General features: G+C 41.6%; 1 protein-coding gene and 1 non-coding gene across 2 annotated transcripts in view; one reads left to right on the forward strand and one right to left on the reverse strand.

Moving 5' to 3' along the window:
* The window catches only part of VPS53 (VPS53 subunit of GARP complex), a 164,389-nt gene that overhangs the window by 85,908 nt on the left and 52,562 nt on the right, over nt 1-25,919 (forward strand). The window contains exons 9-13 of the mRNA XM_016429290.2: nt 121-264; nt 518-660; nt 3,982-4,123; nt 9,922-10,023; nt 13,872-13,966. Of these exons, the coding sequence (XP_016284776.1) occupies nt 121-264; nt 518-660; nt 3,982-4,123; nt 9,922-10,023; nt 13,872-13,966 (626 nt within the window). The remainder of the gene's footprint in view (nt 1-120; nt 265-517; nt 661-3,981; nt 4,124-9,921; nt 10,024-13,871; nt 13,967-25,919) is intronic.
* On the reverse strand, nt 6,578-6,684 carry LOC130457700 (U6 spliceosomal RNA). The gene has a single exon (XR_008916987.1). It is a non-coding gene; the product is annotated as a U6 spliceosomal RNA (small nuclear RNA).

Raw genomic sequence — 25,919 nt, forward strand, 5'->3', positions numbered from 1 at the left:
AAGCTGTTAAAGGCCATGCAATCTAAAAGCTTTTTCCCTCCTCACTGTTGAACTGTTGACTGTTATGTTAAGATTAAAATTGGGCTAGTGTTAAATTTTCACAGTCATTTGTTTTACTAGAGGCCGGGAGGCCCCAGCAATGTCCTGCGAGATGCATGTCTGGTTGCTAATGTTTTGGAACCCAGGATCAAACAGGAAATCGTCAAGAAGTTTATTAAGCAGCACCTGTCTGAGTACCTGGTGCTCTTTCAAGAAAACCAAGATGTAAGTATTGACTAGATCAGCTCAGATGCTCCATTTGATTTGATTGGGTGGTGATCAAGAGTGTGTGCAAGTGCTCAGCTCCTCGGAGCCCAGGTCTTCCTTAGCATGCCTGGCTCTTGATGTTGATCTATCAGTTGCCAATGTGGAAGACCCACTGAAAGGCTCTGGGATTGGCAGTGTTTTCCTTTTCTCCCTTTAAGCCGGTGGTACTGTCTGTGGGCACTGGATGATGTTTGTTCCCCATCTTCACCAGGTTGCCTGGCTTGACAAAATTGACAGACGCTATGCCTGGATAAAACGCCAACTTGTGGACTATGAAGAGAAATATGGGCGTATGTTTCCACATGAGTGGTACATGACCGAGAGGATTGCTGTAGAGTTTTGCCATGTCACAAGGTAAATCAGTACAAGATGTGCCCTAAGTCTGATGCATTAGAGAACGTTGCATTAGAGGAGTAACTCCCATATCTGCCACTCCAGAGTGATTCCAAGTACAAATTGCTATCAGTGTGTGGGCCTGGAGTTCTCTGAACACGTCTGACCTGATTCCCCTCTCTGTCTCAGGCATACAGGTTCCCTTTCCCATGTGCTCCTCTCTGTGGGCCTCTTCCTAGAGCAGTCTTCTGCCTAGTTCAGCTGAACTAAAGCCATGGCTCAAAAAGCAGTTCTCTATGAAGCCTGCTTGGATTGATCGCAAGTTACCTTCCACCCCAGAGTTCTCAGGTCTCCAGCATTTCTTTTCCTCATTGCGTGTGCATAATGCTTAATATCTAAGCTCTTAACGCTTTTGGTTTGGGCCTGCTTAGAAGGCAAGTGGAGAAAAAGGAGGCTCTTGGAGGATTGGGATGCCATCAGATTTAGCCTTGTATTTCCTCCACCATACCATGCCAAGCAGACCCTGGCTGCTTAATCATTATGGCAGGTGATGGTAATAGATACCTGCTATTTATCTTCACTGCAGTCATTGGGAGAGCCTTCATTAATTCAGTGACCAGGGCCTACTATGTGCCCATGATTGCACTAGGTGCTGGGATGGAAAGTCCCTGCCCTCAAGGAGATGACCTTGTAGTGATGGGGAACAATATAGAAGTGAATACAAAATCTGTGTTGTGTCATTTCCCTGTGTGTTGAGGAGTAGAGGTGGAAAGATCTAGAAAGATCTCCAATAAGATGACTCATGGCCAGGGCAATTTGGCTGATAGGATGGGAGCCCTAGAAATGGAGTCGGTACATCAGAAGCAAATCTGAGAATAAAGCTGGGGGCTACTTTGGATGATCCCTGGGTAGTATTACTAGTGATCCAGTTCTCTGGCTCAGAACCTCATGCTACATGTTCAGATAGACATTGAATAATTAGCTAGATGGCTCAGTGGATAGAGAGCCAGGTCTGAAGGCAGGAGGTCCTGGGTTCAGATGTGTCCTCAGACACTTTTTAGCTGTGTATGACTGGGGAAATTACTTAACCCCCAGGGCCTAGCCCTTCTTTTCTTCTGCCTTGGAGCTGATACTTAGTAGCAATTCTAAGACAGAAGGTAGAAGGTAAAAGGGTTTAAAAAAAAAGACAATCAAAATTTAGTAAAAAACAAAAAGATCAGCCTTATCCATTATCCTGATATATACCTAAACACAATTCAAGAGTACTCCAGAATGGCACTAATCATTCAATTCCCAGTTTTCTTTGGATCAGGGCAGAATTAATCTATATTTTTAAAACCTTGTTAGAAAGTTTCTATAGGAAAGGAGATATTTGGTTGTCATTTGGGGTAATTAAGTGGTTCAGTGGCTAGACTGCTGGGCCTGGAGTCAGGAAGACCCAAGTTCAAATGTCACCTCAGATACCAAGTGTCTGATCCTGGCAAGTCACTTATCCCCTCTCTGCCTCAGTTTGTTCAACTGTAAAATGAGAATAATAATAGCACTACTGCTCAGTTTTGTTGTGAGAATTAAGTGAGATATTTATAAAGCACTTAGCAGTGTCAGGCATGTAGTAGGGGCTTAATAAATGCTTGTTTCCTTCCTTTCTTGAAAAAACAATAGGCTACTTTGAATTTCAATATCAGTACATAGTTAAAATGGGTGTTACTTCCCTCTCAAATTTTGATTCCAAAGAAAGAGTGGTGTTTGAGAAGCCATGAACTGATGATTCTCATTGCCTACAGCCTCATAACCCACAGACTGACTGACCAACAGAGTCCCTGGGAGGCTAGAAATATGGCCCTGCCAACAAGGTCTTATAAACTTCCGGATCTGCTATTGTTCTTCAGTTAAAGCCATGGTTTCTGCCAAACTTCCATTGTTCAAAATCTGGCCAAAGGCCCCAGATTCATGATTCTCAAATAAACTCTCCATCTCCTGATTTGAGTTTTGTCATTCAACTGTTGTGGGAAAGTGGAAAGCAGGAGGCAGAAAGCCTTGGATTCCACTCCAGCCTCCTCCAAATCCTACCTTGTACAGGAAGTTGCCATCTTCATGGTGGAGAGTTTCTACACTGAGAAGTACACAGGCCATCTTACTTATGCGATGACCTGTATTCCAGATAGTATTCGGTGAACAAAGTACCCAGTTCTCATTTTGATGGAAGCTACATAATAAACAGGGCAAAGAAATCACACCTTTCATAGCCAGTTTGCCACCCACAGGCCATTTTCATTCATCCCTTGGTTGGGAATGACTGTTATTTGAGAGTAGGTTTAAAAGAATTATTCCTAGTTCAGGACTATGCCTTAGAAAGTCATTTATGAGAGGAAGCCTAGTGTTCTACATTGGTGTCAAACAGGTGGATACAGATCCCAAGACCTATTAGAAAATCACAAATGGACATTATGCAAATCTGTCTACTTTCTTAAATATTTTCCTTTGCATTTAATTGTGGTTTTGGAGCTTGACAGAGACAACCTCTGAATTAGGAAGCTCTGGACCAAAGCTTTGTGACCCCATACAAATTGTTTATTAACCTGTCTGTGCCCCAAGAATAGTTGTGGTCAGTATGGATGGAAGGAGTTTTCCTCATTTAGGATATCCCTACACCAGTGAAAGCCCAAGTTGAATAAACAACAGCAACAGAACATATTTGTGGGGGTGGAGAGGTTGGATATGTGTAATGCTTTTATACACACCAAAATTGTTGTTATCAGGCTATGGTTTTGTTATAAGGTGACAATTTATGAAACAATTGCCTGATTCATAATTCCTGATAGTTCCTAGTGGAATATTGGCAGAGGAAGAAAATTCATAGAGCTGATCAACCTTGACCTTACAGTTCCTGATTTTGTGTTGTTAGCTTCTCCAAAAACCTTCCCTTCCAGTACCCATTTGCCAGAAGCCAGACTAAGATAGAGACTAGTCCCAGTGATGAATATTACCCTATGTGTTTTTCTGCTACGGCCACTTGTAAAAATTAAAATTAATATACAATAACTTAAAATATTATATTTTATAAGATTTATTAATAATCACCAGCAGTAACAAAATAAAAAGATAACAAAGTAAAACCACTTGCCATGGCTAATTTACCTGCTCAGACCGCCTGCTCTACCAGTGTCCCGACCCAGGAAGGAAAGAGAGCTAGCCATGGAAGACCACTCTGTTTATCTCCTGTCAATGTCAGCACGTAATGACAGGAAGTCAGTGGGCTCTTGGGAAATGTAATTCAAAGGCATAAGATTTCCAATTACACACATTGAGCCTTTCTTCATGTTGTTCTTTTCTTTGTTCAAGGGTGGAACTTGCCAAGATTATGCGTACCCGAGCAAAGGAGATAGAGGTGAAATTGCTTCTGTTTGCTATTCAGAGGACTACCAACTTCGAGGGACTTCTAGCCAAGCGCTTCTCTGGCTGTACCCTGTCAGATGGTGCTCCGGTGAGAAGTGGGGTGGGGAAGGGGCTCCCATGAATCTCAAAGTCATCAAGTCTAAATCCTCATTTTATAGACGAGGACAAGATTAGTCCTTTACTGAAAATGTTGGTGGGAAGGTTCTTAGTGTGCTTTACAGTCATTTTGATTTAAGTATCCTTATTTTATGGCCTAGTGATCCTAGCAGCTAAAGAATACTCTTAATATAATCAGATAGCTCTTTGACCTTCAATTACACACATATCCAATACCATCGAAAGTTAATTAAACATTACAGAATAGACACTTGTTTGAAAAGTTTTAGTGGCCACTATTTTGCTTTAAGATGACAAGTTGAATGCTTCTATCATAATATTTTAGAGCTAGAAATGACCTTTGAGATTTCAATCCTATTTCACCTTGTAATGAACTGAGACCCAAGATATAAGTGATTTTCCCAATTTCTACCATCTTATAAAGTGGCAAAGGCAATACTATGAACCTTCATATCTCGCATCCCAGCCTCAGGCACCATATGTTATTACATCACAAGGCCTTGACCGAAAAGTCTGTTGTGTGTCTTTGTATTCCAAAATTAACAAAAAGAAAAAAAAATCAATGAATTCAGTAAAAGGCATCTGAAGGCAAAGTAAAAACACTTCATTTTGGTCAATAAGGAGCACTCAGCAAATAAAAATGGGGCAATCCTGAGAAATGAAGTGACTTTTTGAAATCTCAGTTAGCAGTGAGCCTGGAGAAGAACATTGGAGCTCTCTATCTTCTGATCCGTTGCCTGGCCCAGAGAGACATCCAACAAGACCATGCACTTCTTGAGGGCAAGGAGAGTTCTTGAAAGGACCTCTCCACCCCCTATCCTTTATATGCACAATATGATAAATCATTACATAATGACAGCAATAATACAATAAATAAATATATTATGTGATTCTGGAACTACTCATTGAGGAAGAGTGGGTCCACGAGGCACTGCTTGAACTCCTGCTCCTAGAGAGTGGGATTGAAAATAGTGTGTACACTGGAATCAAAAGCAAATGTTTGGACTTGATTTAACTACACCCACATGCTTTATTGGGGATATGATGATTAGATTCCAGGTGAACAGTACTCAGCACTCCACAGCACTGATAAGAGAAAGGTTTTTATAGTTGGCCACTGAATAGCTCTTGAACCAAATGAACTTTTCTTCCTTGCTGCCTTTGGGTTTTGTTGGACTTGTCCTCCTTCTTGGTTACTACTTAGGAAGCTGCCCTGTTGTTGTTTTTTTTTCCTTTTCCCTTTCCCCCTTCCTTTCCTTCAAGGCCCTTTTAACATAAATTTATACTTTTTTTTAACAGTTTTTTATTAAAATGCTCAGAATTCAGCAGCCATAGGTGTGGTTTCCGATTTGAGGCTCTCCATGGTTCCTTACTGTAGGCTGATGACTAGCTGACTGCCTAAAGATTTTTCCCAATTCTGCCCTCTAGCAACTTGACACTTGGGATTGGGAGCTAGGGAGGGAGCTCAAGAGAAATGGAGGGAGGATTTGAAGTGAACTGGAAGCAGGAGTGGGGCAGGGCTGCAGCTGGCCTCCTGGAGCAGCAGTGGGTAATGGAAGCAGGCAGCTTCCCTTCTCAGTCAAAAAGGGCCGGTTTTAAGTAGCAACTGCCTTTGGGGCACTGCCTTGCTTAGCCTTGTGAGGTCTCATGAGTCAAGACTTCAGAATGGATGGAAATCTCCACGAGGACTGTTAGGAAACAGATGTGACTGTCACTCATTGTTTTAGTGTTTTCACTCTGCTGATGTTTGTGATGGGACTGGTACTCACTGTAAAGTTGTGAGTCACTCTGTCCCCTTTCTCTTATCAGCAGATCAATTAAAGCTGTCAAAGTAGGCCAAACTCTCCTGTTTTGTTATGATAGCCCTTAGAACTGCTGAGGAGCAGTGATTCAGAACTGAATCATTCTATCCAGAAACTCCAGAAATAGGCAGATGAGAGGCTATCAGTTTCAGAAGATTTTACCTAGGCTTAGCCAGTTATTACCATGCATATTTACCAAGTGCCTGCTGTATGCCTAGCACTGTACTTGGCTGCCAGATTGACCATCAAGTTTATTAGGCTTGATTTTGAGCAAATTCAAAAAAGTTAGGGAAAGATTCCTGGCAGAATTCAAAGATTCCCCAAATTCCCACTTCTCAAAGGAGCCTTCTCTCTGGCAAGGATAATCCTAAAGCTGTCTTTGGCATTTCAGTATCTCATTCTTTGATAACTGAGTATCTCTTTAAAAAAAACTTACCTTCCATCTAAGAATCAATACTTGCAAAGCAGAAGATTGGTAAGGGCTAGGCATTGTAGGTAAGTGACTTGCCTAGGGTCACACAGCTAGCAAGTGTTTGAGGTCATATATGAACCCAGTACCTCCTATCTCTAGGCTTGGCTCTCTAGCCACCCAGCTGCCCCCTGAATATCTCTTGAAATTAAAGGAAACCATGTGCCCAGGTACAGACATATATTATATCCTTGCGCAGGGGCCATGCTAATCTTCTCTTTATTGTTCCAATTTTAGTATATGTGCTGCTGCAGCAAGCGCCCAGATACAGACATAGCTCACTCAGCCATTTCTTTTCCTCCTAGCAAACCTGCTGCCTTTGAAGTGGCCCAGGGCCTCTTCTTTTTTTGAAGAGTGGATATGGAGAGGGGGCATCCCAAATGATTTAATTGAGAGGACGAACTTGCTGTTGGAAGAATTCTGCCTTTCTGAATGGCATGAAGGCAAATGTCATAATTGAAAAATAACAAAAAAGAAGGGATTCTTTTAAAATAGGAAAATGTGTTTAATTTTCCTGGCAGATTTTTCACTCCTCTTGGTTTCATTTAGGAATCTTGAAGCCAGTGGACTGTGTCATTTGAGTTATACAAAATCTAAACCCAAGCTTGTAATTCCATCCCAGTCTATTGGAGGCCACAGTCTGGGGAGATGAGTTAGAACACATCCTGGTCTAGCCTAGAAGCCCCATGCCTGTCACCAAAGTCAGATTGTGTCAGGAGCTGCTCCAACTGAAACTGGTTAATATTTAGCTTTGTACAGTGCTTTGCAATCCTGAAAGTGCTGTATCAATACTAGCTGCTATTATAGAGACAGCAAGGTGACATGGTGGATAGAACTCTGGGCCTCAATTCCTCTTGTAATCTGGGGAAAAATAAGACTCTCCTATGAAGTAGGCTCTGCTATCTATGTGCCCTCTTTCCCTTGCCTTGCACCCCTTCCCTTTTGGCATTTTTTGTGTCTGGAAACTTCCATGCCAGCTTGCTACTAGGCCTTTACCTGTGCTCCCTCCATTCAAGCTAGGAAACCAATCAAACATACCTGAGTGAGACCTCAGCTCCCACCTACCCCTAGAAAGGGACAACTCCCAAATTCATCTTTGTCTCTAGCCTCTGGTTTCTTTCTTTAATCCTTACTTTCTGTCTTAGAATCAATACCAGTTTCAAGACAGAAGAGTGATGAGAGGTAGGCAACAGAAGTTAAGAGATTTGCCCTGGGTCATACAGCTAGATTTGATCCTAGGACCTTCTGTCTCCAGACCTGGCTCTCTATCCGGTCAGCCACTTAGCTGCCCCCTTACATTGAACTGAAATGCCCTCTCCTCAATGAAACCTCCCCTACTATTAGTGCTAATCTTCCTGTTCTGACATCCTATAGCTCTTTGTTTTGAAACTCTCAAATATATTCTTAGAATATTATGTATTCTAGTTATCAAGGTTGTTTCTTACCCTTCTGTTTTACTATTAGCTCTATGAGAGCAGAAACCATGTCTTCACTAAACTCTCATCTCTCTTGAGGCCTGGTGTACTCTGTACTCATTAGGCCCATAATAGATGTTGAATTATTCAAAATAGTTCTGTTCAAAGAAGTCATGGTTTGCCAAATCCAAATTTGAGGTACTCATCTAGTGTGCTATTTTGATGTGTCTCCAGGGATTTCCATAAATCCTAGAAATATTAGTAGCCAATTGCCTTTAGCTCTGTCAGGATTTGTGAGGCTTTCCTTGTAGATAAAGGAGGCTGGTTTTACCCATTTGTACCAAAATGTTTTTTAGAAATAAAGCTGATAAAATAGTTTACAAGGAGCAGGCAGGTAGCTCAGGGGATAAATCACCAGACCTGGAATCAAGAGAACCTGGGTTTAAAATCTGGCCTCAGCTGCTTCCTTCTTGTATGACCCTGGGCAAGTCACTTAAATCCAGTTGCTTTGCCTTTCCCTCTCTTGTGTATTGGAACCAATACTTAGAATTAATTTTAAAACAGAAAGGAAGGATTAAAAAACAAAACAGTGGATGCCTTCAAGCTTGTTTTCCAGTTGAAAATCTAGGGCCATATTGGTAAACCCATGGCACATGTGCCAGAGGGGACTGCTCCCCTCCTCCTCTCCACACAGACCTGAGAATATTTTTCACATGACCTGCCCCTCTGCCCAGCAGCCCAGTGGAAGTGCTTCCTCCCTCCCCTGTCTGGGGTAAGGGGGTGGGCACCTTGAGGGTTGCAGTTTGGGTACACACTACCTTTAAAAGGTTCACCATCACTGATATAGGGTATGTGTTAAATCCTCTGGACCATCTTGTCTCCCTTTGGCCCAAGGGTTCACTAACATGTATGATGGTAGCTGAGGCTAACATATTACCAATCCATTTAAAAGCACCTCAGTGTCTTGACGATAGGCTTCTCACCTACTGTTCTAGCACCTCCTGTCCTGTTCTTATATATTCCCTTGGTAGCTTTCTCACTAGGTCTCAAATTCCAGAGCAGTGTATTCTTGGGGGACTAAGGTACTTCTTATGTTATGTTATGTATGTTAGATTTTGGATGTATCAATAGAGAGAGAATAGGAGGTGGCAATTATACAAAAGGCCATCAATATTATATAGAGCTTACTTTTCTTTTTAAGCACACACTAAATTCAGCTTATAATTTTCAAAGCTGTCTCTCTGTGGTTCCTTTTCTCTTCTCTCCCCTCTTCCCAACCCTACTTAATTGAAAAGGAAAGCCAAGCCCTTGGAACAGACATGGAATCCAGAAAAACAAATTCTGGCATTGGTCATGTCCTGTGATACCCATCTCCTTCTGCACCCTGAGCTCCCACCACCTCTGCCAGGAGGTGAAACCATCAAGTTTTCAGCATCACTTTCCTCAAACTCGGTGGTCATCATATTTTTCAACTTCTTAGAATATTTGTTTCCATATTCATTTGAATCCCATAATTTGCTTGTGAGTCAGGGAGGCCAGGATAAATTATTCCCATTTGATAGATAAGGAAACTGACATTCAAAGATAAGAGGTGACTTGTTGAGCCCCACGGCTTTTCACAGCAGCATGAAATCTAGGCTCTAAGACTGACTCCTTGCTGCTTATCAATATAGTATTGAAAATTTCTTAAAACAAATGGAATATTGGTAGGGATTGGAAATCTTTATTTTACATGGAAATTTTTGTTATAAAAAGATTTGACTTGTAAATCTTAGTACCCAGTGGTAAGAATGTTGATGGCACTCTTGGGGTATCACTTTCAAGTTGAATGCAAACTCCCCAGATCAGAGATTTTTGATTCTTTGTGTCCCATGCTCAGCCTACTGCCTCACCCACAATAGACCCTTACAAAATGCTGGCTGAAATGAGTCTCTTTTGGCCACATCTCAGTTCTCTGTCCTCCTTTTTGCTTTCTATCAGAGAACTATTAAGAAGGCAGGAAATCAGAGAAGGACCAGGGCCTGTAGAGAAGATCAGAAGCAAACAAACAAATCCTTCCTCTTTTCTTTTGTTCTCCTGATAGAAAAAGGTAGAGGTCCCTCCTCCCTCCACCAATCCTTTCCTGGAAGATGAACCTGGCCCTGAGATGGAAGAATTGACAATGGACAAAGGGGATTTAGATCAGGTAAGTTTGAGGTATTTTGGAATCCATGGAACAGCCTTATCATATCTAAAAATGGTATGTCCATATTCATACCTGATGAGGAAGCAGCTTTGGAGGGCTTTATAGAATTCCTCTACTTGAAAGTACATCTAAGAAAACATGTAAAAGAACAGCTCTCACTCCTCTGTTCTAGAAGGGTCTCTGGATTCTCACCACTGATTTCATTGATGTGCACAAGCATAATTAGCCCATCTGGATGAGCAAACAAAATTCTGTTCTGCTTCATTCATCATCCCCTGAAATGTCAGCTCCCTTTTTTGTTGCACAATCATCTGCTTTGGTGGTGATGTGAGATATTGGAAGGTCACTGGTTGGCTTTCAGTTTCCCAGGAAAGTTAGCAATCCTGACAGAAAAGGAAGAGTCTCTGTTGAGTTGTGAGTTGGTCCCTGGAGTGGGAAGCCATTGTGCAGGCCTGGAAATTGTGGAGGGGCCCAGTGGCAGATTAGGAGAGGTGCTGTCAATTTCCTCTTGCCTCCTCTGTGATCGGCTCCAAATTTCCTTTCTTAGCCTGCTGCAGACCACTTGTGCTCCAGCTCCAGTTTATGACAGGAGAGGTCAGAGCAGGAAATCAGATTTTTCCTTTGGTTTATTAATGACACTTACTATTTAATTAGCTTCTCTTGGCTGTTGGAGGCTTATTTCTTGAAGATATTTTGATTTGTTCACAAGCTAAATGAGGAGGACAGCCTGGGGAGCCATCTCTGGGCCCTTAAAAAGTATGGGCTTTTCAGGTGATATTCTCCATTTCCTCCTGTGGCAGAATGGTCACTGTGTCCACCTGTAGAGCCCTCAGGCCTTCTGGAATCAGTTTCTAAAGGAATGCTGATTATTTTTGCTTTGTTTTTTGTGTATTAAGTAAAAAAGGGGTGGAATGAGGGGCAGGAATGAATTCCAAGGAGGAATAAAACTAGGGAAATGTTACATTCTGAAACTCTTCAGAAAGATGTCAACTGGGAGCAGCTAGTTGGTTAAATGGATTGAGAGCCAGGCCTAGAAATGGAAGGTCCAGGGTTCAAATCTGGATTCAGACACTTTGTAACTGTGTAACCCTGAGCAAGACACTTAACTCCAGTTGCCTTTTCCTTACCACTCTTCTGCCTTGGGACCAGTATACAGTATTGATTCTAAGATAGAAGGTAAGGGTTTTAAAAAAAGAAAGCTGCCCATTGCTCAGAAGTCCCTATATTATTGTCCAGCATTGTCTAAAACAAGAGGTTTCTTAAAAACTAAAAAATGTTATTTTCACATTTTGCTGGAATAGATTCAGATACAGGGGGGATAAGAATCCAGGCTGTACCCAAGGGGTAGAACATAGCTTTTTCTTCTTTTTTTTAAATGCTTACCTGCTATCTTAGAATTGGTTCGAAGGCAAAAGAATGATAAGAGCTAGGCTGTGGACACTAAACAAATTGCCCAGAATTACACAGATAGGAAGTATCTGAGACTGGATTTGAATCCAAGTTATCTCAACCCCAGGCCTGGTGCTCTATCTTCTGTGCCACCTAGCTGCCCCAGAATATAGCTTCTTAGACAATCCCAGACACACCTGGGCTCCTCTGGCATTTTGTGGCTCTCACTTTTGCCTGGATTTTTGAGAGCAATATTCACAAGGTCAGTGTACTTCAACTCATCTAGGTGCTATTGAGACAAATTATTAAGCCTTGGCAATGCTTGCTATGGCTGGATATTATCCTGATTCTTAGCTAGTCATCTCTAGGTATTCTAGAGCTTGGTTGTGATGGAACTGAATTCCATGCTGCCTACCAAATCATTACTGCCAGGAAAAATATAACTTCCCACCTTTGGCAGACTGCTGGCTCCCATGGATGCTGCCGACCCCTGAGAACAGGTGAGCAGGGTGCTGACATGATAAGCACTTGCCAGCAGGCAGGGCTTTGTCAGTTTCCCAGGATGTATTTTTGTCATCATCCCTAAAGCTTGTAGTTCTGATGACTTAGTGCTTCCTTATATCACTCCTGATCCTCTTCCCTCCCCAGACATAGCAGGTCAACCACAGTTAGAGAGAGGAAGTGTTAGGATTTTCCCTGCAGCTTCTTTGATTCCTCTTTGGGGTGTGTATGGAGAGGTGGGGTAGCAAAGGTAGGAAACCTCGGGTGGAAGACAGTACATTGTAGGAAGTGAATAGGACATGTAGTCTGAAGAATCATGGGTGAACAAAGCCTTCAGTCCCTCCCCCCCAGGTGCCAACTGAAGGCAAATGACATTGTTAGCCATCTAGGTAGTTGTGATTTCTGGATTTTTTAGGAGGAAAGAGTGGACTATGGAGATCAAGTGCTGGGAGACGAGACTACTTTGGAAAAGGGGAAGAAATTGAATTGGGTTTCAGAGAGGACTTGGGAGGACATAACATTCTTGGTAGCCTGAGTACAATTCCTGCACATAGTAGGCACTTAATAAATGCTCATTGACTTGCCCAAGACATTTCCAATGATAAAAAAGTGACATCTGAAAAGGCCGTTAGGGTATAATGATAAAAAAGGACAAGGCAAGAAATAAGAAATCCATGGTCTCAAGTACACCCTTCTGGGGATCTGAGCAGTTTGATTTAATCTGTTTACGTTGGATGGTAATAAAAGGAAATGGGGCCAGCTGCAGCCCTCCTGACTGTGACAACAGGAACCTTTTATTATTCCATCAAACTCCAGGAGGAAATAGTTTAAACATCTGTAGCTTTTGGACAGAATTCACACACTCAGAAATGTAGTCTAGATGCTACTGCTGAATGAGTTAGTCTTTTCTTTAAGCTGAGAAGTGACCATTGGGAAAACCGAACAGTTCAGAAATAAGACCATAGCCACAGTGTCTGGCTTAGACTCCCCAACTGCTGCCTCACTCTAGGAATGCCACTTTCAGGACAAATATTGTCCCCACATCATGATGCTGTCTTGATGAAAGACTTAGCCATCCTATCCATGCTTGTCTTCCTAAGGATAGCTAATTGAGATGGTCAGATGCAGTCAGGATGCTCCTGCTAAATGTTCCAAGGTTCTTTCTCTCAGCTGAGTCATGATCATGAGGGAAAGAGGACAAGGGGAAATTAAGGCAGGTAAATGCAGTGTCCTACCAGTCACCTACCCAAGCCATCTTTCTTTTTAGTGTTTCAACCTTGTATGTTCTTTTTGCTGGGTTCATTTAATTGGTTCAATTTGACAGTGTTTATAAATATCCAGTTAGAGTGGAAAGAGCCCTAGTCTTGAAGTCAGAAGACTAAAGAGACATGAGTTTGAGTTTTTGCTCTTCAGAGTGACTTGGGAAAAGTCAATTCTCTCTGTTCTCAGCTACTTTATCCATAAGATAAGGAGATTGGACAAGAGGATCTTTAATGTTCTAGCTTGACTAGTCTGAGAGAGTTCTGTTAGCAAGGCTGTTCAGGGCCCTTTAGATGGCAGTGATAAATCTAAAGACTTATAGAAACAAAAGGTGACATGTAGGAATTTTAAAACTCCCTGTTTATTTTCAGAGGGATATTTGGAAAAGGAATGAATTCATGGATATAATTTTATAATCTGTATGCCTGTCTAGACAGCTTGCTGGATAGTCACTGAAGCTGTTCATAAAACAGTTGGTAAATGGAAAGGCCTGTTATCAAAGGAACACTAAATCTAGGAATGAGCAAAGCAAGTGAAGTATGCTAGCTGATGGAGCTTCCTTATTGTCCTGGTTGTGATCACTTAGTTATATCCAGGGGCTTCTTATCAGAGGTTGGAAGTGGGGTTTGAGGGGCTCTTGTCTTTGGAGGTGCTTGGAAGTGGACAGAGGTTGCTCACATGCCTATTTTACTCCCCAGCCAAAGAAGCCAAAGGTCCCAGAAAACCCATTTCATGGTATCATATCCAAGTGTTTTGAGCCTCATCTCTACGTGTATATTGAATCCCAGGACAAGTGAGTTATGAGCATTTTTCATTCTTTCTCATACCTGTGCATTTTGGTCTCTTAACTATTGGGTCCCCCCAACAATCTGCTTTCCATGTTTAACTTTACAGTGGTGTAGCTCCTTCCAGGTGTTAGAAGAGAAAGACAGCAGGCCCAGGTCCCTGAAAATCTGTTAAGGGCATTTCATTTCCTGAACATTAGTAGCTGTGAATTTTACAGTTTGTTGTATATATAAATCACAGGCGCTTACATGGGCCTCTCAGGAATCCTCATGAGGCTTCCATCTCTCCACCTTTGTAGCATGGGTGCTAAGCCCCTGACAGCCAGTTTCATGCCTGCCAAGTTCAGGATTTTTTTAGGTATCAGGTATTTGGGAAATGTAGAAAGGAGGAAAATGTGCCATCTCTCACGGATGCGGTTTGCAGACATCCAGGCTGAGAAGACAAAAATGCCTTTTGCCAGCCAGCAGTGTGAGTGTGATTACCTTGTCAAATGTTAGCAGCAAATGAGGCTCTGCCCTAATGGGACAAGCTGCTGGTGGTTGCTTTATGTCAGGGGACAGATTTTCCAAAGATCACTTTTCTTGTTGAACTGATGCTGACCCTACTGAGAATTTCGAGTGCATCTTTGGAAAAGCTTAGGATACCTCAAAGAGCTGGACTAGGAGGATCCCAAGTGTCGAGGAACAGGAAAAGGTGGGGGTGGGCAGGAAGTTGAAAGAATGTTCTAGATGGGAGGACTCAGGGAAAATATTTAACTCTCAAGCTTAAAATAATTTGTCTAGGCTTTGGCAATTCCTCTTTCCTACTGCAAGAGTTGAACTATCTAAGGAAAAAAAAATATGTTTGCTACCCTCTGCAGAGAAGATTTTATTGAGGGTAGTATTGTCTGCCCATCTGCTTTTCATAGAACTCCTTTTTTCTAGCTTGCCCCTTCCCCTAGTAACGGAAATATTTCTTATTCAACTTGATTCCCAGAAAATGGATTTTGGATACAAGTTGCTACACTTAAAAATAAATTTTTCTCTACTCAACTTCTCCTGCCTCGATTGCACTTTAAAAATATCTCTTTTCCTGCTTTCTAATCATTGAATGTAATCCTGACAATTCAGCCTCTTAAAGGTAGTGGGCAGGTAGGATAGTTAAGTCTTTTATTTTCATATCTTTTTGTTCTGGCTGAAAATAACTTGGCCTTATTGTGCTAGCAGATTATTTGTTCACCCATTTAACAAACTTTAGACTTGGAGTTCTAAAGATGATTTAAGAGACACTGCTGAAAAATGAAATCATTGATTGTATTGGAATATTAAGTTGCAGAAAACCCCCCACCCCTAGACTGGAGATCAGATTCTACCTTTGTTCCAGGCTTGAAACTTCTGATAACCCTGGTCTGATATCACCTAACTACTCATTTTCCGAAAGCCTGAATGGCATAGATTGAGAAAAACACAAAGCATGTGGTTGTGAAACCAACTTTACTTTCTCAGAGGGATTTTCCTATCGGCATGGCCTATATCCACTCTCCTCTTTTGACTGTGGGTCACACAAAGCCCTTATTGTTTGTGATGCTTCAGGCAGGGAGCCAGATCTCTGCTCCACAGAGGTTCTACTTTTCCCCTGTGAAAAATGAAGTGCTGACTAGCTGCTCTGACTGCTGTTGGCCTTACTTCGGGATGTTACCATAGCATCAGGAGATCAGTGGAAGTTATTCATCGAAGACCTGTGAGCTGGAATAGGTGATGCTCTTGTAGATTCAGAGCAAGCAGCAGGAGATAGGAACAAAGGCAAGAGCAGAAGGAATCCTAGAACTAGAAAGGCTCTTTGATATCCTCTGGTCCAGCCCCTTTCTTTATAAAGGGAGAAACTAAGGCCCAAAGGGACTAAGCGATCTGTAGGTAATAAGTACTAGGCCCTGGCTCTCAGATCCTACTGCTGTAATCATTTCCCTTCCATGTAAAAAGAAAGGGTTGGATTAGGTCATCTTAAAGTTTCCTTCTGATAGAAATACTCTATGAATAAAAAAGTCCAAGAAGAAACACTGAGCAGCCAGATGGAGGCAATTTATTGCCTTTGGTTTCTTTCACTCAGTCCCTTTTCCAAACTTTTGGCTTAAGCAGCTCAGCCAGCAGCAACTAGTACCTCTTAGGGCTGATCCCTAGGCTCACCCCACCTCAGCCTGGAAGCAGTTTTTGATTCCTTTTACCCCTTTTCCCTCAGATCCAAATATTGACCAAATGGCATTGATACTACCTCCAGAATATGTGTGTGTGTGTGTGTGTGTGTGTGTGTGTGTGTGTGTGTGTGTGTGTGTGTATCCCTTTTTGTCTACTTACTGCCAACCGCCACCATCCTCAGGCAGGTTAAATTATTGTAATAATTACCTTGTTGGTTTTCCAACTTTTCTTCTTTCCCATATTTTTGTTTCCTCTAATCTGTCCTTCACACAGCTACCAAAGTAATTTTCTTAAGGCACAGGGCTTTCTGGATCACCATTCTCATCTCACAAATATGTAGCTTCCTAGTGCCTCTAGGATGAAAGGCAAATTCCTTAGCTAGAGATTGAAGGCACTTCACACTCTCCCTCTAAACCATCTTTTTTTCCTAAAAAAGGGAACTCTTACTCCTTTCCAATTTTGTCTTGTACTCTCTCGCCCCTGTTCTTTTGTGTAGACTATCCATTGTACCTAGAATGCATTTTTTCCATGTTTCCAGAAGTTGAAATCCTTCTCTTTAAGACCCAACAAAGGAGTAATTTCTTTCATTAAGATTTAATTGATTATTCTTCCCTTTACTTCCATTGGAAAGCCAGTCTGCCTATTGCAGATTAAAAACATTTTTTTTTTACTTTCTATCTTAAAATCAATTTTGAATATTGATTCCAATACAGAAGAGTATTAAGGTTCAGGCAGTTAGGGTTAAATGGCTTGTCCAAGGTCACATAGGCAATGCCTGAGGCCAGATTTGAACCCAGAACCTCCTGTCTCTAGGAGTAGTGTTCTATTCACTGAGCCTGCTCAGGCAGATTTTTTTCAATTTTCAGTTTTTTTCAATCATGCTTTTTCCTTATCATATTCTGCTTTATTTCTACTTTTTAATTAGTGTATTACACTCTCCCTATTAAATTATACTGTATTTGTAAGTTTCTTGAAGTCAAGAACTGTCTTTTGCGTGTCTTTGAAGTTCTTAGGCCTCATCAAGTAGGGATGATGAGTGTGGGTTAGTTTGAAATAATTTCCAACTCAGTCTGAGTAGAGGAGGCTGCCTCAATTGAAGCCCACTAGAATTGTCCTGAAGTTGGGTGCCTCTTAGACACCTTCCAGACACCCCAGAGGGAGAAAGAAGGAAGAGAGGGGCAAGGAGAGGCTAGTCTGAGTTGTCATGGAAGTGGGGAGTGAAAAGAGGCAATGACAAAGTGAACAGCCAGCAAGTGTAGTGGGGGAAGAAGGAAAGATGATTTAGAACCAGACAGCAGAATGTGAGGGGGACAAAGATATGATGCGGTGAGAGGGATGAGGAGGAAGAGAAACATGATGGTAATCAAGTAGTTGTCCTTTGGGACAACTGCCAGGCTATAGCATTGTCCAATACCATTGCCTGTCCCTTGCCTCCTCCTTCACCAAGAGTCAGTGAATCTCATTTAAAGAAAGGAGTGGCTATAGCTCTTACCATCTGAAACCTCAGGCTTTCTCAGTTTCCCTTCTTATCTTTCTGATTCCCATTCACCACAGTGTGCACTAATATCTCCAGGGCAGCTTGTGGACATCCATCGTATCTTCCTCCCCTTGCAAGATCCTCATCTGCATCCTTCCATCAGACTTCTGTAGCAGATCTATCCAATGCACTGGAGGAAGGGCAGGGGACTTCCCCCAGGACTTTTAGTAGTTCATTAGTATCAAGATACCACTACTCAGACTGACCACCTGTTACCTTTGCTTTCATTGAATGGCCAGCCTGGATCCTTTTATGCTTTTGACAATAAATCAATTTGCAGTGTTGGCAAATTTGTAAATGCCATCCCCCTTCCCCTCTTCACTTCCCTCCTGTACCCATATTGACCTGCCTCAGTGTGTACATTGTGAGCCCTTTGAGGGCAGAGAGCATATCTTCTTGGCCTTGCCTCTTCTAGAGTTGCCTGGTAACAACATTCTGTGGGTGCTTAGTGAGTGTTGCTAACTACTTGTCCATCCTGTTGCTATTCATTTCATTCTAACATCTCCCCAGCATCCCATCTGGCTTTTGAGTCCAGTTTCTTGAATACTTCCCAGTGATGGGGAGATCCCAGCTGAAGTTTAGGGAGGGGGGGTGCTGCTGGTATCTGAAGGAGACCAGAACTAGGCTCTCTGAGCACATTCTATAGAGAGAAGATATATCCAGTCACAGAGCAATCCCATTTGCCATCTCTTTAGCAGAGCTTTAATTCCACAAACCAGGGTCGAAAAATAGATAGGTAACTAGAGAACACAATATTTTAATTTTTAATTTACTCAAAGAAGACAGTAGTGTCGTTTATACCTGAGATTATATACTGATTTTCTTTCAGTTTATAATGGAAGAGATTTCATTTCTCCCCTCTCCTCCTATTTGGGTCACCTTTGCTCTAATCAGATCAGAGACAGGGTCTCCTATTAGAAGAAGCTGGGCTTATCGTATGGTTTTTTCCTTTGCATTGCCATCTCCCTACTGCCCTTTTGCAGCCATTTTCTTACTTCCAGGGTACTTCATTCACCAGTAGAAATCACGATGTTATCTCCTGGAATATCTCCAGATGCACATACAATTCTTAGCTCAAGTTGAGTTTTCACTGCCTAAGTTTCTGGGATAAAAGCAAGTCCAAGCAGCCACATGCCTACATTGTCTTCCTGACATCAGAAAAAGAATCTGGATAGCACAGAGGCAATGGCAGTGGTCAATTCCAGCTCATTGAAAGAATTTCATAGGAGAGATTGAGAGATAGATTGGACATTAGAGAAGTAATGAAGAGTATTAGTAATAATACCTTCTGTGGACTAAGTTGGCTTCACAGATTTCAGATCATACTGACAGCTACCATGAGTTCAGGTGGCCTTTTTAGTAACCATTGCGCTTCTTCTTTTACCTTCACTGATAGATGAGAACCCTATAGTCTGACACTCAATTACATGGATTCAGGTATCATACAAGTTGGGTCAGGCACCCTCAACAGAGCAACTACTTAGGAAATAGCCTGACTTAAGTCAGAAGAACAATATAATCAAGGCAATTGGAGTGAAGTGACTTGCCCAGATCACACAGCTATGGAGTAAAGCCAAATTTGAACCGAGGACCTCCCAACTCTGGGCCTGTTTTTCTATTCATGGAGCCACCTGGCTGTTCCCCATGGTTAAATTCTGAGGCAGATGTTTTTGTTTTATTCTCCCTGTGGTTCTTCATAGATTCCCTTGGAGTATTTCAAATATCCTAGCAACATGCAGACATCAGGCTTCCAGGTATACTTAGGATGGCTCTTCTTCCAGTGTAACAGTTATGGCCTCTTCAAAGATACTTACTTTTGCCCTTCAATGGCTCTGTGACCTCTGAGATATGGGGACTCTCTCTGAAATGCAGATTGCCACAGGCCCTCATTCAGTGTGACTCTTGTCCTTAGGTTGCCCAGATACTGCTTGGAAAAAAACAAAGACCTTTTTTTCTATTTTGTAAAATTTAACTAATCATTTCCATATCTTTATCAGTCATATTTTGAAATATTTAAAAGACTTTTTTTCTTCAAAATGTCCAGATGCATATTATTTGCTGATAAGGGTGTGTGTTTTGGGAACCAAATAGCAGTTCTCTATAAAAGTCTTTGTTTTCTGGTACCAGCCAGAAGCAAAGGAGTATTCAAATATTACCAAATCAGCTTGAAAGAAAACAAAAGTTAGATTGTCGTTGATTATGCCCTCAACTTTCTGGGGTTATAGGATGCAGTACCCTCACCTTGACAGTACCATCTAATGGAGAAGCTACCATTATCTCCATTTAGTTCTATTTGCCTGACTTCCTTCCTGGGCCCTATCCCCATATGTTAGCCTCATTTTCTAGCTGATCCTCTCTCCTCTACTTTGAATGCCTTTCCTGTTTCCTTCCATCTATCCAGATTCTATCCATCTCAGCTCAGATTCCGTTTCCTCTGAAAAGCCTCCCCTTTTCCCATTCCCATTCTCGTTCCTCCCTACGCCCTATAATCCTCAGCAACCCATCCATGATCTCGTGCTCCCTTGTTCTCTAATCACTTCATGCATATATGACTTATCCTTGTGAACAGGGAGTGGAATGGGCCTTATATATTTCTGTAAAACAAAAATATATATCTTTACACCTTCTTTAGGTATATAATAGATGCTGAGGAAATCCTGTTTGATTAGCATGATTACTTTGTTGTTATGTCGTTTTTCAGTTCTGTCTGACTCCTGATGACCTCATTTGGGGTTTTCTTGGTAGAAATATTGAAGTGGTTTAGCATTTCCTTCTCTAGTATATTTTACAGATTAGGAAACTAAGGCATAATGAAGTGACTTGCCCAGGGTCACCTAGCTAGTAAGTGTCTGAGGCCAGATTTGAACTTGGAAAGATAAGACTTTCTGACTTCAGGCCCAGTGCTCTATCCATTGGGCCACCTGGCTGCCTACTAGCATGATTGCTACAAATATACAAGGGACATACTTTGGTAATCTCCTGAGCCCAGGCAGGTGGTATCAGAGTTGTACTATAACCATCATGTTCTTTGTTTGGAACATGAGTGTGGCCTGTTTGGGTTGTCAAACTTCTGTTCATTGTCCACTGTCTATAAAATGTAGGGTCCACCCTCATGGATCACCTAGCTGAGTGGTGGGGTTAGAAGAGGGTTGATGGCAGCATATTCCCCAAGTAGCTGCCATACTCCAAATCTTCACTTTTACAAAGACTTAGTACTTCAGAAGTCTTAATCTGATGCCTCATCACAAGATGGCAGTGACTCTGAGTTCCCAAGAAAGCACAAGCATCTTCTGCCAATCTAGAGGATTTGGGCCTGGTGGCGGCCTCTGTCTGCTGTTTGAGGACCAGCCTAGCCATTGAAGCCCATCACTATATGGCCTAGAGTAGACTAGATAATAAATCCTTTCAGGACAACTCATAAAAATAATAAATATCGACCACTCCAAATCAAAGCGTCCTCTCCTACCTCCCCCCAGTAAAACTATAATCGCAGAAGAAAAGTGCCAAGGGGCCAACAAAGTCCTGTGTGAACTATGTGAGGTTAAGTGAGGAGAGAGAGAAGAATGTTACATAATTGGGAAGTTTCCATGGACATGGCAGTTTGAGATAGGCTTTAGAAGAGAAGCCTCAGGAAAGACATGATGGTTATCTTCATTCATTCAAATATTGTCCTATGGGAGAGGCAGTGGGGCAGAGGAGCTCATGGTGAAAGGGCATCCTAAGCATAGGGGCATTGTAAAGACAGGCCTAGAGGGACTTCCGGTTAAGATGGCGGCTTAGAGAAAGCTGAAGTTCAGATCTCCGGAAAACCCTTCCCGACCGATCTCAAACTAGAAGCTCCTAAGGCGCCGAAATTCAAAACGATCAACAGCACAGACCCTGGGAACCCTCCTCCTGGACCTGGACCCGGTTCAAAAGGTACGGCTCCCCTTAAAAGCCAGAACCCGAGATCACTCGGACCTCAGGGGTAGGAGCGCAGAGTCCAAGGCTCCCGGAAGCGGCAGCTGCGCCGGGCTCAGAGAGCAGGGTCTGAGGAACAACAACCCTCAGGGTCTTCTACCCAAGTCCCAGTCCGGGTGAAAGTTACTGCCTGGGGCTTCCGCTGCAGAGAGCCCGTTGGTCCGGGTGAAAGTTACTGCCTGGGGCCTCCACTGCAAAGAGCTGGTCAAAACAACAGCAACCCTCAGGGCGGGCAAGACAGCCTCACGGGCTGGATCCTGCTATCCAAGTCTCAGTGAAAGTCTGTGCTCTCGGAGCTTGGAGAAGCGGCAGCCCATCCCCCCGCAGGCCGAGGAAACAGCCTCACGGCCAGCGATTCTGAAGGCAACTTCCGGAAATCGAGCCAGGGGGAGAGTGTGGCCTCGTGGTCCGACCCTTCCATTCCAGTTCCAGTGAGGCATATTCAGTTTAACCCAGGGAACGCTCATAGAACTATCTGCCCAGGACTAAAGCCCCTGAACACCAGAAAGAGACAAGAAAAACTAATCCTCCACATTCAGAAATGGCAAACTCCACAGAACCACAGAAGCCCCAAAATACCAAGAAAAATAAGAAGAAAGGGGCGACTTTGGACACATTCTATGGAGCCAAAATACAAAATACAGAGCAGACAGAAGATAATATAAAAGAAAATGCTCCAAAACCTTCCAAAGGAAATGGAAACTCTCCACAAACCTATGAAGAATTTGAATCAGAAATGACCAAAAAGATGGAAGCCTTCTGGGAGGAAAAGTTGGAAATAATGCAAAAGAAATTCACGCATCTACAAAACCAGTTTGACCAAACTGTAAAAGAAAACCAGGCTTTAAAGGCCAGAATCAGGCAGCTGGAAGACAATGATCGTGTAAAAGAGCAAGAATCAATAAAGCAAAGCCAAAATACCAAGAAATTAGAAGAGAACATAAAATATCTCACCGACAAGGTGATAGATCTGGAAAATAGGGGGAGAAGGGATAATTTAAGAATAATTGGACTCCCAGATAAGCCAGAAATAAACACCAAACTGGACATGGTGATACAAGATATAATCAAAGAAAATTGCCCAGAGATTCTAGAACAAGGGGGCAATACATCCACTGACAGAGCTCACAGAACACCTTCTACACTAAACCCCCAAAAGACAACTCCCAGGAATGTAATTGCCAAATTCCAAAGCTATCAAACAAAAGAAAAAATCCTACAGGAAGCCAGAAAAAGACAATTTAGATATAAAGGAATGCCAATCAGGGTCACCCAAGACCTTGCAAGTTCTACTCTGAATGATCGTAAGGCATGGAACATGATCTTCAGAAAGGCCAGAGAGCTGGGTCTCCAACCAAGAATCAGCTACCCAGCAAAACTGACTATATACTTCCAAGGGAAAGTATGGGCATTCAACAAAATAGAAGACTTCCAACTTTTTGCAAAGAAAAGACCAGAGCTCTGTGGAAAGTTTGATACCGAAAATCAAAGAGCAAGGAATACCTGAAAAGGTAAATATTAAGGAAAGGGGAAAAATGTTATCTTCTTTTACTCAAACTCTCTTCTATAAGGACTACATTTATATCAACCTATGTATACTAATATGTGGGGAAAATGTAATGTATAAATAGGGGGTAAAGAAAGACCAAATAGAATAATGGTTCTCACACAAAGATTCACAGGGGAAGGGGAGGGGAAGAAAACTCCTATAAGAAGGAGAGGAAGAGAGGGGGGGGGGTTTACTTAAACCTCAATCTCAGGGAAATCAACTCTGAGAGGGAAAAACATCCAGATCCATTGGGATCTTGAATTCTATCTTACCCAACAAGGGTAAGGAGAAGGGAAAACCAAGGGGGGGAGGGGGAGAGGGAGAACAAAAAGGGAGGGAAAGAGAGGGGGGAGGGGGAGGGAACAAAAAGGGAGGGACTAAAAAGGGAAACATCAAGGGAGGGGACAAGGGGGACTGATTCAAAGTAAATCACTGGACTAAAAGGTAGAGCCGAAGAAGAAAAGGTTAGAATTAGGGAAGGCAATCAAAATGCCAGGGAGTCCACAAATGACAATCATAACTTTGAACGTGAATGGGATGAACTCACCCATAAAACGTAGACGAATAGCAGAATGGATTAGAATCCAAAACCCTACCATATGTTGTCTTCAAGAAACACACATGAGGCGGGTTGACACCCACAAGGTCAGAATTAAAGGATGGAGTAAGACCTTCTGGGCCTCAACTGATAGAAAGAAGGCAGGAGTGGTAATCATGATATCTGATAAAGCCAATGCAAAAATAGACCTGATCAAAAGGGATAGGGAAGGTAATTATATTTTGTTAAAAGGGACTCTAGACAATGAGGAAATATCATTAATCAACATGTATGCACCAAATAATATAGCACCCAAATTTCTAATGGAGAAACTAGGAGAATTGAAGGAAGAAATAGACAATAAAACCATACTAGTGGGAGACTTAAACCAACCATTATCAAATTTAGATAAATCAAATCAAAAAATAAATAAGAAAGAGGTAAAAGAAGTGAATGAAATCTTAGAAAAATTAGAATTAATAGACATATGGAGAAAAATAAATAGGGATAAAAAGGAATACACCTTCTTCTCAGCACCACATGGCACATTCACAAAAATTGACCATACATTAGGTCACAGAAACATAGCACATAAATGCAAAAAAGCAGAAATAATGAATGCAGCCTTCTCAGATCACAAGGCAATAAAAATAATGATTAGTAATGGTACATGGAAAACCAAATCTAAAACCAATTGGAAATTAAACAATATGATGCTCCAAAACCGTTTAGCTAAAGAAGAAATCATAGAAACAATTAATAATTTCATCAAGGAAAATGACAATGGCGAAACATCCTTTCAAACCTTTTGGGATGCAGCCAAAGCGGTAATCAGAGGCAAATTCATATCCCTGAAAGCTCATATTAACAAACAAGGGAGAGCAGAGATCAATCAATTGGAAATGCAATTGAAAAAACTCGAAAGCGATCAAATTAAAAACCCCCAGCAGAAAACCAAATTAGAAATCCTAAAAATTAAGGGAGAAATTAATAAAATCGAAAGTGATAGAACTATTGATTTAATAAATAAGACAAGAAGCTGGTACTTTGAAAAAACAAACAAAATAGACAAAGTACTGGTCAATCTAATTAAAAAAAGGAAGGAAGAAAAGCAAATTCACAGCATTAAAGATGAAAAGGGGGACAGCACCTCCAATGAGGAGGAAATTAAGGCAATCATTAGAAATTACTTTGCCCAATTATATGGCAATAAATACACCAATTTAGGAGAAATGGATGAATATATACAAAAATACAAACTGCCTAGACTAACAGAAGAGGAAATAGAATTCTTAAATAATCCCATATCAGAAATTGAAATCCATCAAGCCATCAAAGAACTTCCTAAGAAAAAATCCCCAGGGCCTGATGGATTCACCTGTGAATTCTATCAAACATTCAGAGAACAGTTGACCCCAATACTATACAAACTATTTGACATAATAAGCAAAGAGGGAGTTCTACCAAACTCCTTTTACGACACAAACATGGTACTGATTCCAAAACTAGGCAGGTCAAAAACAGAGAAAGAAAACTATAGACCAATCTCCCTAATGAATATAGATGCAAAAATTTTAAATAGGATACTAGCAAAAAGACTCCAGCAAGTGATCAGAAGGATCATTCACCATGATCAAGTAGGATTCATACCAGGGATGCAGGGCTGGTTCAACATTAGGAAAACCATCCACATAATTGACCACATCAACAAGCAAACTAGCAAGAACCACATGATTATCTCAATAGATGCAGAAAAAGCCTTTGATAAAATACAACACACATTCCTATTAAAAACACTAGAAAGCATAGGAATAGAAGGGTCATTCCTAAAAATAATAAACAGTATATATCTAAAACCAACAGCTAATATCATCTGCAATGGGGATAAACTAGAGGCATTCCCAATAAGATCAGGAGTGAAACAAGGATGCCCATTATCACCTCTACTATTTGACATTGTACTAGAAACACTAGCAGTAGCAATTAGAGAAGAAAAAGAAATTGAAGGTATCAGAATAGGCAAGGAGGAGACCAAGTTATCACTCTTTGCGGATGACATGATGGTCTACTTAAAGAATCCTAGAGATTCAACCAAAAAGCTAATTGAAATAATCAACAACTTTAGCAAAGTTGCAGGATACAAAATAAACCCACATAAATCATCAGCTTTTCTATATATCTCCAACACAGCTCAGCAGCAAGAAC

The sequence above is a fragment of the Monodelphis domestica genome, chromosome 2 (genome assembly GCF_027887165.1).
Source record: "Monodelphis domestica isolate mMonDom1 chromosome 2, mMonDom1.pri, whole genome shotgun sequence".
NCBI lineage: Eukaryota > Metazoa > Chordata > Mammalia > Didelphimorphia > Didelphidae > Monodelphis > Monodelphis domestica.